The sequence below is a fragment of the Ranitomeya variabilis genome, chromosome 2, assembly GCF_051348905.1.
Source record: "Ranitomeya variabilis isolate aRanVar5 chromosome 2, aRanVar5.hap1, whole genome shotgun sequence".
In the NCBI taxonomy this organism is placed as follows: domain Eukaryota; kingdom Metazoa; phylum Chordata; class Amphibia; order Anura; family Dendrobatidae; genus Ranitomeya; species Ranitomeya variabilis.
The window spans coordinates 1,085,502,081-1,085,514,661 of NC_135233.1; the positions used below are offsets into that span (position 1 = coordinate 1,085,502,081).

The 12,581-nt window shown below is 47.8% G+C and overlaps 1 protein-coding gene across 1 annotated transcript in view; it reads right to left on the bottom strand.

The window, feature by feature from the left end:
* Positions 1-12,581, bottom strand: part of PKHD1 (PKHD1 ciliary IPT domain containing fibrocystin/polyductin) — a 785,044-nt gene that overhangs the window by 620,462 nt on the left and 152,001 nt on the right. Inside the window, exon 33 of the mRNA XM_077281797.1 lies at positions 193-421. Coding sequence (XP_077137912.1) covers positions 193-421 — 229 coding nt within the window. The remainder of the gene's footprint in view (positions 1-192; positions 422-12,581) is intronic.

Sequence of the window (12,581 nt, forward strand, 5' to 3'; positions counted from 1 at the left end):
CAGTATTTTTGGGTGGATGGAATATTAGGTAAAGTCACATGAAACTTTTTGCTCCTTTTATTTTTTTTGCAATAATTGGAAATAAATATCACAGTGTGCCCCGGCTAGCATTCTGTCTCTTACCGCACAATGGTTGGAAGATGGGAAGGAGAGGAGGAGTAAACCCCCACTATTTAGCATCCTTTGGCATACCTGATAAATAGCCCGGTGATATGAATTACATGCGTGGTGCCATTGTCAGCTGGCACAGGACGCGCGTCGTGCTCCCAGGTGCAATGACAAACATGGAGGTAAGCCAAAGAGCTTGTCACCAGCAGGGCTCCCACTCGCACGGTGACATCACAGTGAATGAACGAGCTGCGTTTCTCATGGCACTGTGCCCCGGTTTCGAACATCAAGTCACACAAGAAGGTCCAGGAACCTGCCAAGGTGAAAGTAAATAATTCAAAATAATGAAATATTCACAGGGAATCTGTGCCGCAGCTGCTCCCGGTGCCCTGCAAGACTTTTCACTCCAAATTGTAAGCCATCAACATAAAATATATAAAATACATATATAAAGAAAAGTAAAAAATATATATATTCTTTCCCATATACAAAAATATAAAGAATTTTTCTGTACATTATGTGTTTTAGAATTTCAGTAATTCTTTTTTTTTTACTCAGCTTACTCTTTCTGTAAGGCGAATGGGTGCAGAAGGAACACTCCTACCATAACTGTCCCCACCTTCATCAGATCTGCACCCATACTGTCATCTGTGAGATAGAAATGGAAGTGTTCAGAAGAAAGTCTAGAATTGCGTCAGGTAGAAAAGAAAATTCTAGCTTTATCTCCAACTAAAGGGATATTTTAACCTCTTAAAGGGAATTTGTCAGCAGGCTTTTGCCATGAAATATGAGAGCAGCATTATGTAGAGGAAGAAACCCCGATTCCAACGATGTGTCACTTACTGGGCTGTGTTTTGCTATTTCAATAAAATCAGTGTTTTATTAGCTGGAGTTATCACTACAGGACTAGGTGTGTCGTGCCTACTGGTCCAGCCACGCCCCCACCACTGAATAGCAGCTTTCTGTAAATATACAGTGTACACAGGAATCTGCCAATCAGTGGTGTGGGCGGGGTTACAAAGGGCTCAGTATTTGAGCTGTGCTAGATCTGCAGCAGAGAAGACAGGGATTGTATCACAACAAGTGCACCCATTAAACTAAGGGATATATCACTGAAATCATGCTACTGTCAGATTATATTGCAAAAATCTGCTCACAGATTGCTTAAATATTGTTATTCTCAATGAAAGTAAGTCCATCCAACAGACATTTTTATAATGTTTATTACATTTTTGAATATCATTACATCAGTAGTTTAGTCTGCAGGGAAAAACAGGGGTAATTGCAGCCCTGAGCAATGATTATTATTTATTAGATGGGCACCATGGGTATGATTTGTATTAGTCATTACAGATGAGTGAATCAATTTGATGCAAATCAAATTTGAGTTGAGCTTTACCTGGTAAATGTTAAAAAATTCGCCATTTGATTTGCGAAAATTGCCCCAAAATTTACCTTCATCATTTTACATGCCACAGAAGATTACATAAGGCTGAGAGTGTGCTCATGCATAAGCTTTCAAATAATGCCTTGGAGCTATCACATCACATGGCATAGCGCAGCCTATTAGGAGGGACTATCAGAGATTGTATAAAAGCTGAGTCAGGGAATGCAGCAGCCTTTTTTTTTTAACTTATTTTAGCATACTGAGAATTTGTCAACGCTCACATGTCATCAATAGAGATAGGAAGAAATAGCCTCAAAATATTGGACAAATGCTCCAGACAGTTGTCACGCTCAACTAAAGAGCCAGATGACACATGGCGAAATAGATGGGAAGAGAAGCCCTGAAACTACAGAAAGATTAAAGCAGCAGCCCTGAATCTTGTCCTGCGCAACCCTCAGCTCACTGATGTACTTAAACGGGTTCTTTCACCTTGTGTGGTTATTATGTTCCTCAAGCACGGCCCCAGCTAGTGTGTTGGGCAGCAGGAACACTAGTCCTGCTCTATAATACAGACACAAAGGACGACAGATAAATGCAAATAAAACAGCAATCATTCTTAGTGCACTGAGACTACGGTGTATAGCAGGAGAGGAAGGGTTAGGTAAACCAAAAAGGCAGCTAAGGAGACGAATAACACATAAACTTCCAAACAGCAATCTCCAGAGAAAAAGAAATGACTCTCTTTCCACAGCTCCCAAACCAACTTCAAGGTATAGCAAACTATCACTGGCAACTAATGAAGCTAAGAGGTGGGCATTTATACGAGATGTAGTGCAGCGGTGTCCGCCCTGTGCAGGGATGAGGCAGTGACCCAGAAAAAGTTCAAAGTAAGGTCTCTTTTAATGAAGCAGTATACTCACAAACAAAGGAAGTAAATCAGATCCTTCAGATAGCAGCTGGGAAATAAAAGACAGTCCGTGACTGGTTGTCGTGGGCAATTGCACCACCATGTAGGTTGGGGTGTCAGGTCTATTGGCTCTGTGTTGCCTCACACCATTGAGCTCTGCAGAGCCTACTGCTCGGCCTGCATGCAAGACCAAAACTGACACACCTAAACCCTTCCTGCAGGGATTTTCTTTCAAATGGAATCTGTAGCCAAAGGCCACCTGTAAGACCCGGCATGTAGCAAACTGGCTGGCATCACTTCCTTCCTGCAGTCCGTTTAAAAAATAAAAGCCCATACTGGCTTTTCCTAAACAATGCCTAGGCCAAATAGCTTCGCCAGGTCCACCCTTACTTTTATTTTGCCCTGTGACTCACAGGCTTCCGGATGTGACCAAGGCACTCCAGCGGGTCTAATAGAACTCCGTCCGCATCCTGGGGGTTATATATCGACCCTCACATATGATCCCCCTCCCTTCCTCACACAGAGGAGAGTGGCAAACTCAGAACAGCTTAGGACAGCGAGCTCTATGTGACAAACAGAAATGTTTAACCCTTGCAACACCAGAACAAAGGAGATCTATACATCTACACAAGGTAGCCAAAGCAGCTCCATCCACTGCAGGTGCAGGTGTCTTCTGACCCCTATCTCTGGCACTGTATACCCATGACAACATTAAAGTGTCATACAACTGCGGCAGTAAAAATGATGACAGTAATAGTCTGCAAATAATAGAGATTCAATTAATAGGAGGAGTGTGTCGCTGAGTCACTACTCAAATGTGATGCTGACTCACAGATAAGGCATGAGACAAGGTAGTCAGGAGGTCCGAGATCAGATACCAGGAGGCCTCATGATACACGCGCAAACAAAGGCATTGGCACGTAACAGTCTGGGGTCAAATACGAGGAGGGTACATCAAGACATACGAGTAAGAGAAATGGATAGTCAGAGGCCAAGTCCTGGGTCAGGTACCTGCAGTCAGAGAGTGTCAAGAGTGGAAGGGTTAATCCAAACTAATGGTCATGAAAAATCCTTGGTCCGATCACAAGATCTGATAAAGACACAATCAGACACAGATCTGCACACACACCAAACAAAGCAAAGCTACAGCTGACACTGAATTGCTCACAGCTAGCCAGTAAAATATAGCTAGCATATCACCAAGGATGGGAGACACCTGGAAAAACCCAGAGATTGAGCAGCAGATCTGTCAATCAAAATGCTGACAGCCTAGCACGCCCCAGCAATAGATTGGATGATTGGATGGTCACTCACAACACTGACAGTCCAACACACTTCAAGTCCTATAGTGTGGCTGAGCCATCACTCACAGCATCCCTAGACCACAGTAAAAAAGAAACTGTGACAGAGAGAGAGATAGGAGAGATGCCAGCAGCAGTGCCAGAGTGTGATTGATCAGTGATATGGTTTAGCTTATCTGTCATGTAGCACACAATTACACAATTCTTTCTTCTTCATGCACTAGAAAACAGAAGCAAGGCAGGACAATATTTTTATAGGAGTGTTTAATAGAGTGTAAGAGATGTTGTGCTTACTTGTCACAAGCAACTGCACTGAGGTTTTGCACTTCCTGTGCAATTTTTTTGTGACTGGTGAAATAATTGTTTTACTAAAAATACTAAAGAAAATTCCCCCAAATTCAGACATTTACTGTAACTGTGGCTGTCTACCCAGTCTGTGTGTAACAAGCAGTTATTTTTTTGAATATATGTTTCACTTGTCAAATTTTACATCCATACACGCCACACTAAAACAGGATTCTGTTCCAAGTGCTTGATTATTGAATTACTTATCATTACCTATCATTACTTATTACATGAGTTTTGCTTAGGGGGTTGAATTTTGTTAAAAAATTTTAAAAAATAAATTTATAGGGAATCTGTCATCCCCCCCAGCCGTCTTTAACTAAAAGAGCCACCTTGCGCAGCACTAATTCTGCATTCTCTCAAGTTGACTCTTTTAGTTCGGGTCAGCAAACGCTGAAATAATCGCTTTTATAATTTGTCCCTGATACCTCGAATTAGACCTGGGGGCATGTCTTTTCCCCCGGACAGAAACGCCTCCCTACACCGATCACCGAGATGATTCAGCTTCATGGATTGGAAACAATCTGATTCAAAATGTCTGGTTAACGGGATCAAGCATGTACAGTATCTTCCTCAGCATTGAACACAGATCATAATTTGTCTTGACCTTTAATCAGCACCTGAGGTAAGGCCCCATCTCACATAGCGAGATCGCTGCTGAGTCACAAGTTTTGTGACGCAACAGCGACCTCAGTAGCGATCTCGCTATGTGTGACACGTACCAGCGATCAGGCCCCTGCTGTGAGATCGCTGGTCGTGTCGGAATGGCCTGGACCTTTTTTTGGTCGTTGAGGTCCCGCTGACATCGCTGAATCGGTGTGTGTGACCCCGATCCAGCGATGTCTTCACTGGTAACCAGGGTAAACATCGGGTTACTAAGCGCAGGGCCGCGCTTAGTAACCCGATGTTTACCCTGGTTACCAGCGTAAATGTAAAAAAAACCAAACAGTACATACTCACCATCTGATGTCCGTCAGGTCCCTTGCCGTCTGCTTCCCGCTCTGACTGAGATCCGGCCGTACAGTGAGAGCACAGCACAGCAGTGACGTCACCGCTGCGCTCTGCTCTCACTGTACGGCGGCACTGTCAGAGCAGGAAGCAGACGGCAAGGGACCTGACGGACATCAGATGGTGAGTATGTAGTGTTTGTTTTTTTGGTAACCAGGGTAAACATCGGGTTACTAAGCGCGGCCCTGCGCTTAGTAACCCGATGTTTACCCTGGTTACCCGGGTGCTGCAGGGGGACTTCGGCATCGTTGAAGACAGTTTCAACGATGCCGAAGTCGTTCCCCTGATCGTTGGTCGCTGGAGAGAGCTGTCTGTGTGACAGCTCCCCAGCGACCACACAACGACTTACCAACGATCACAGCCAGGTCATATCGCTGGTCGTGATCGTTGGTAAATCGCTATGTGAGACGGGGCCTGTACACCATGATGACCTCATGTGGACTGGGTTGTGGGATGTCCTCACGGCCTCCAGGATTTTACGAAATTCCCAACTCTTCCCACAATCGCATACCGGATTTCTCTCGTGCATCACCCCTACTCTGGAACTCTCTACCACAACATATCAGACTTTCACCTACCATCGAAACCTTCAAAAAGAAACTGAAGACCCACCTTCTCCGACAAGCCTACAACCTGCAGTAACCACCGATCGACCAAACCTCTGCATGACCAGCTCTATCCTCACCTCCTGTATCCTCACCCATCCCTTGTAGATTGTGAGCCCTCGCGGGCAGGGTCCTCTCTCCTCCTGTACCAGTTGTGACTTGTATTGTTCAAGATTATTGTACTTGTTTTTATTATGTATACCCCTCCTCACATGTAAAGCGCCATGGAATAAATGGCGCTATAATAATAAATAATAATAACTTAAGTGAGTCGCCCGCTAGGGCCGTGGGTTACTCGGTACTGGGGCCGGTGTTCACAGGGGGATGTCACGGTGGCGACCCAGTCCGTGGCCCTGGGCGCCCATGTAAAAGGGGGATTGAATAAAGTTTATGTTCGTGACGCCACCTGTGGCATTCGGTCAGTGGGGACCGACGCTGCTTTAAGAGGTCCTCTGGGGTGATGTTATAGCAGCTAGATGGTATAACTTCCCACAGGTGAAGTATGTCCCCAGGGCTCCAGGTGTGTAGATAGAAGATGGTGAATGGTGCAGTAAAGAACGAGGACACAGGTTTGCAGTCTCTTTACCTGGTTTACTGAAGTCTTCAGGCAGCCACAGTCCTGGGCACCAGATCACAGGGCAGGCAGGGTCCGGCCGGCTTGGAAGCGAATTCCAATTTACCAGGTGGAGATGAAAGCCTTCCTCTAGTGCAGTGTTGTAGTCCCTTACTGCCTATGGCTTCAGATAAGGTCCTCACTGTTCTTCTCTCTGTCCCCCATATAGAATAGGACAATACCTGTATGACAGGTAAATCAAGCCTTTTTACAGGGACCCTATCATGCCCCGGGCTTTATGTGTTACTGTGTCTCAGGTGTGTGTGGCAGACTGGTAACTTGCAGTTCAGCTGTCCTGCTGGTCTCTGATGTAAGTCCTAGAGTCCCTTGCAACCTCGGTGTGCCGGCTACCGGTTATCTGCGCTTTGCCAGGGAGCTAGTCTGCTCGCTGCTGTCCTCCCCCTGGTGTCCTCGCCCGTGCTCCTCTCTACTACACGCTCACTGCAATATGTTCAACTTTCGGTGTTGTCTCTGTCCAGGAGCTGCATCACTTTCTCGTGGCTGCACAGCTCCTCATACGTCCTTCCTCTCTGTCTCTCTGACAGGAACTGAACTTTACTTTCTCTCCAAGACCACAATGTATAGGGGAGTCACCTAGGAATAGGATCAAAAGCTCCCCCTTGTGGCCTGGAGTGTGAACATGTTGCATGCTTCTGTTTACCTGGTGAAAGTTATCCTTCCTTGCCTCCAAGTGTAACATCACTCTACCCCTGAGGAAAGCAATGTTACGGTGACGACTAGGACCCTGGGGCGCCATATATGCGATAACTTCACTCCTGATGATTGAACAGAAAAGTTTGAGATTGCCATCATATGTTTTATCAGGATTTTACTGATACCCAGAGGCCAAACAGGACATGGCTGTTGTCATCGATCTTTCCACTATTGATTTGTGACTTGTAGGCTGGGGTTACAGTTATGAAAAAAACATGCATCTTTTTCCCTGATTTACCTTCAAGGTGAAAATGTATTTCCCATCACTATTGGATCTATATAAGCCCCATATTCATAACTTTCTTCCTGAGAGGTGAGTATGACGGGGAGGGGGTGCAATATGAGCCATGCATACAACCATGCCATGCGGGACGGGGGAGCCGAGCCATGCGGGACGGGGAGCCGAGCAATGCAGACCGGGGGAGCTGAGCAATGCTGGACCTGGGGAGCTGAGAAATTTGGGACCAAGGGAGCTGAGCAATGCGGACCGGGGGAGCTGAGCAATGCAGGACCGGAGGAGCCATGCGCATACAACCGGGAGAGCCACATGCCAGGACAGGGGGAGCCACATACCAGGAAAGGGATGAGGGGGACAATGAATACCCAGCTTATACTCGAGTCAATAAGCTTACCCAGTTTTCCGGCTTATAGTCGGGTCAGCTTACTCTCGAGTATATACGGTATTGGCCTTGCAGCCACAGACTGTGCCTGCGCAAGTGACATACACGTCTCCTCTATTCACACGCAGGCGCAGTAACAACCGTGTCGCTACTACGCATACATGGGAATACCATTGACGTGTATGTCACTTGCGCCTGTGCAAATGACATTCACGTCACCGTTGGAAAGCGCAAACGGTGTGAGACATGTCTGCTGCTCCTGTGAGCCCCACTAAGCATACACAGATGTTAATTTCTACGCACTCCCGATACAATAGCATCGGGCCTCTTTCTAGTAGACTATAATAAGAAGTATCCCTAAATAATCCAAATAAAACGCCTAAAAGAGTAAACAACATTTTATAGAAAATGTAGCATTTAAGAGTTACTATTTTAAATCACTTTTTTTAAGGTGGGCTATGTCATAGCCCACTGCAAGTTTTAAATGCGAGTGTCAGCTCTTATGCACAGGGTCTTCTCTCCTGAAGTTTTATATTTTATTGGCAGGGTCCTCTCTCCTGTAGAGTGTCACCTCTTATGTGCAGGGTCCTCTCTCCTGTAGAGTGTCAGCTCTTATGGGAAGAGTCCTCTCTCCTGTAGAGTATCAGCTCTTATGTGCAGGGTCCTCTCTCCTGTAGAGTGTCAGCTCTTATGTGCAGGATCCTCTCTCCTGTAGAGTGTCAGCTCTTTTGTGCAGGATCCTCTCTCCTGTAGAGTGTCAGCTCTTATGTGCAGGGCCCTCTCTCCTGTAGAGTGTCAGCTCTTATGTGCAGGGTCCTCTCTACTGTAGAGTGTCAGCTCTTATGTGCAGGATCCTCTCTCCTGTAGAGTGTCAGCTCTTTTGTGCAGGATCCTCTCTCCTGTAGAGTGTCAGCTCTTATGTGCAGGGTCCTCTCTCCTGTAGAGTGTCAGCTCTTATGTGCAGGGTCCTCTCTCTCCTGTACAGTGTCAGCTCTTATGGGAAGAGTCCTCTCTCCTGTAGAGTATCAGCTCTTATGTGCAGGGTCCTCTCTCCTGTAGAGTGTCAGCTCTTATGTGCAGGGTCCTCTCTCCTGTAGAGTGTCAGCTCTTATGGGAAGAGTCCTCTCTCCTGTAGAGTATCAGCTCTTATGTGCAGGGTCCTCTCTCCTGTAGAGTGTCAGCTCTTATGTGCAGGATCCTCTCTCCTGTAGAGTGTCAGCTCTTTTGTGCAGGATCCTCTCTCCTGTAGAGTGTCAGCTCTTATGTGCAGGGCCCTCTCTCCTGTAGAGTGTCAGCTCTTATGTGCAGGGTCCTCTCTCCTGTAGAGTGTCAGCTCTTTTGTGCAGGATCCTCTCTCCTGTAGAGTGTCAGCTCTTATGTGCAGGGCCCTCTCTCCTGTAGAGTGTCAGCTCTTATGTGCAGGGCCCTCTCTCCTGTAAAGTGTCAGCTCTTATGTGCAGGGTCCTCTCTCCTGTAGAGTGTCAGCTCTTTTGTGCAGGATCCTCTCTCCTGTAGAGTGTCAGCTCTTATGTGCAGGGCCCTCTCTCCTGTAGAGTGTCAGCTCTTATGTGCAGGGTCCTCTCTACTGTAGAGTGTCAGCTCTTATGTGCAGGATCCTCTCTCCTGTAGAGTGTCAGCTCTTTTGTGCAGGATCCTCTCTCCTGTAGAGTGTCAGCTCTTATGTGCAGGGTCCTCTCTCCTGTAGAGTGTCAGCTCTTATGTGCAGGGTCCTCTCTCCTGTAGAGTGTCAGCTCTTATGTGCAGGGTCCTCTCTCCTGTAGAGTGTCAGCTCTTATGTGCAGGGTCCTCTCTCTCCTGTACAGTGTCAGCTCTTATGGGAAGAGTCCTCTCTCCTGTAGAGTATCAGCTCTTATGTGCAGGGTCCTCTCTCCTGTAGAGTGTCAGCTCTTATGTGCAGGATCCTCTCTCCTGTAGAGTGTCAGCTCTTTTGTGCAGGATCCTCTCTCCTGTAGAGTGTCAGCTCTTATGTGCAGGGTCCTCTCTCCTGTAGAGTGTCAGCTCTTATGTGCAGGATCCTCTCTCCTGTAGAGTGTCAGCTCTTTTGTGCAGGATCCTCTCTCCTGTAGAGTGTCAGCTCTTATGTGCAGGGTCCTCTCTCCTGTAGAGTGTCAGCTCTTATGTGCAGGGTCCTCTCTCCTGTAGAGTGTCAGCTCTTATGTGCAGGGTCCTCTCTCTCCTGTACAGTGTCAGCTCTTATGTGCAGGGTCCTCTCTCCTGTAGAGTGTCAGCTCTTATGTGCAGGGTCCTCTCTCCTGTAGAGTGTCAGCTCTTATGTGCAGGGTCCTCTCTCCTGTATAGTGTCAGCTCTTATGTGCAGGGTCCTCTCTCCTGTAGTGCCAGCTCTTATGGGAAGAGTCCTCTCTCCTGTAGAGTATCAGCTCTTATGTGCAGGGTCCTCTCTCCTGTAGAGTGTCAGCTCTTATGTGCAGGATCCTCTCTCCTGTAGAGTGTCAGCTCTTTTGTGCAGGATCCTCTCTCCTGTAGAGTGTCAGCTCTTATATGCAGGGTCCTCTCCCCTGTAGAGTGTCAGCTCTTATGTGCAGGGTCCTCTCTCCTGTATAGTGTCAGCTCTTATGTGCAGGGTCCTCTCTCCTGTAGTGCCAGCTCTTATGGGAAGAGTCCTCTCTCCTGTAGAGTATCAGCTCTTATGTGCAGGGTCCTCTCTCCTGTAGAGTGTCAGCTCTTATGTGCAGGATCCTCTCTCCTGTAGAGTGTCAGCTCTTTTGTGCAGGATCCTCTCTCCTGTAGAGTGTCAGCTCTTATGTGCAGGGCCCTCTCTCCTGTAGAGTGTCAGCTCTTATGTGCAGGGTCCTCTCTACTGTAGAGTGTCAGCTCTTATGTGCAGGATCCTCTCTCCTGTAGAGTGTCAGCTCTTTTGTGCAGGATCCTCTCTCCTGTAGAGTGTCAGCTCTTATGTGCAGGGTCCTCTCTCCTGTAGAGTGTTAGCTGTTATGTGCAGGGTCCTCTCTCCTGTAGAGTGTCAGCTCTTATGTGCAGGATCCTCTCTACTGTAGAGTGTCAGCTCTTATGGGCAGGATCCTCTCTCCTGTAGAGTGTCAGCTCTTATGTGCAGGGTCCTCTCTCCTGTATAGTGTCAGCTCTTATGTGCAGGGTCCTCTCTCCTGTAGAGTGTCAGCTCTTATGTGCAGGGTCCTCTCTCCTGTAGAGTGTCAGCTCTTATGGGCAGGATCCTCTCTCCTGTAGAGTGTCAGCTCTTATGTGCAGGGTCCTCTCTCCTGTAGAGTATCAGCTCTTATGTGCAGGGTCCTCTCTCCTGTAGAGTGTCAGCTCTTATGTGCAGGATCCTCTCTCCTGTACAGTGTCAGCTCTTATGTGCAGGGTCCTCTCTCCTGTAGAGTGTCAGCTCTTATGTGCAGGGTCCTCTCTCCTGTAGAGTGTCAGCTCTTATGTGCAGGGTCCTCTCTCCTGTAGAGTGTCACCTCTTATGTGCAGGGTCCTCTCTCCTGTAGAGTGTCAGCTCTTATGTGCAGGGTCCTGTCTCCTGTAGAGTGTCAGCTCTTATGTGCAGGGTCCTCTCTCCTGTAGAGTGTCAGCTCTTATGTGCAGGATCCTCTCTCCTGTACAGTGTCAGCTCTTATGTGCAGGGTCCTCTCTCCTGTAGAGTGTCAGCTCTTATGTGCAGGGTCCTCTCTCCTGTACAGTGTCAGCTCTTATGTGCAGGGTCCTCTCTCCTGTACAGTGTCAGCTCTTATGTGCAGGGTCCTCTCTCCTGTAGAGTGTCAGCTCTTATGTGCAGGATCCTCTCTCCTGTACAGTGTCAGCTCTTATGTGCAGGGTCCTCTCTCCTGTAGAGTGTCAGCTCTTATGTGCAGGATCCTCTCTTCTGCACAGTGTCAGCTCTTATGTGCAGGGTCCTCTCTCCTGTAGAGTGTCAGCTCTTATGTGCAGGATCCTCTCTCCTGTAGAGTGTCAGCTCTTATGTGCAGGGTCCTCTCTCCTGTAGAGTGTCAGCTCTTATGTGCAGGATCCTCTCTCCTGTAGAGTGTCAGCTCTTATGTGCAGGGTCCTCTCTCCTGTAGAGTGTCAGCTCTTATGTGCAGGGTCCTCTCTCCTGTAGAGTGTCAGCTCTTATGTGCAGGGCCCTCTCTCCTGTAGAGTGTCAGCTCTTATGTGCAGGGTCCTCTCTCCTGTAGAGTGTCAGCTCTTATGTGCAGGGTCCTCTCTCCTGTAGAGTGTCAGCTCTTATGTGCAGGATCCTCTCTCCTGTAGAGTGTCAGCTCTTATGTGCAGGGTCCTCTCTCCTGTAGAGTGTCAGCTCTTATGTGCAGGGTCCTCTCTCCTGTAGACTGTCAGCTCTTATGTGCAGGGTCCTCTCTCCTGTAGAGTGTCAGCTCTTATGTGCAGGATCCTCTCTCCTATAGAGTGACAGCTCTTATGTGCAGGGTCCTCTCTCCTGTAGAGTGTCAGCTCTTATGTGCAGGGTCCTCTCTCCTGCAGAGTGTCAGCTCTTATGTGCAGGGTCCTCTCTCCTGTAGAGTGTCAGCTCTTATGTGCAGGGTCCTCTCTCCTGTAGAGTGTCAGCTCTTATGGACAGGATCCTCTTTCATGTAGAGTGTCAGCTCTTATGTGCAGGGTCCCCTCTCCTGTAGAGTGTCAGCTCTTATGTGCAGGGCCCTCTCTCCTGTAGAGTGTCAGCTCTTATGTGCAGGGTCCTCTCTCCTGTAGAGTGTCAGCTCGTATGGGCAGTGCTCTCTCTCATGTTAAGTGTCAGCTTTTATGGGCAGGGTCTTCTCTCCTGTAGAGTGTAAGCTCTAATTGACAAGGACCTGTCTCCTGAAGTGTTATATTTTATTGGCAGGGTCCTCTTTCCTGTAGAGTGTCAGTTCTTATGGGCAGGTGTGGCACCCCAGGAGTTCGGGTACCACAGGAGTGCTGCCTTACTCTCAGGGAGGGTAGTGCTATGCCTGGAGACAAGAGGGATCCCTTTGGCA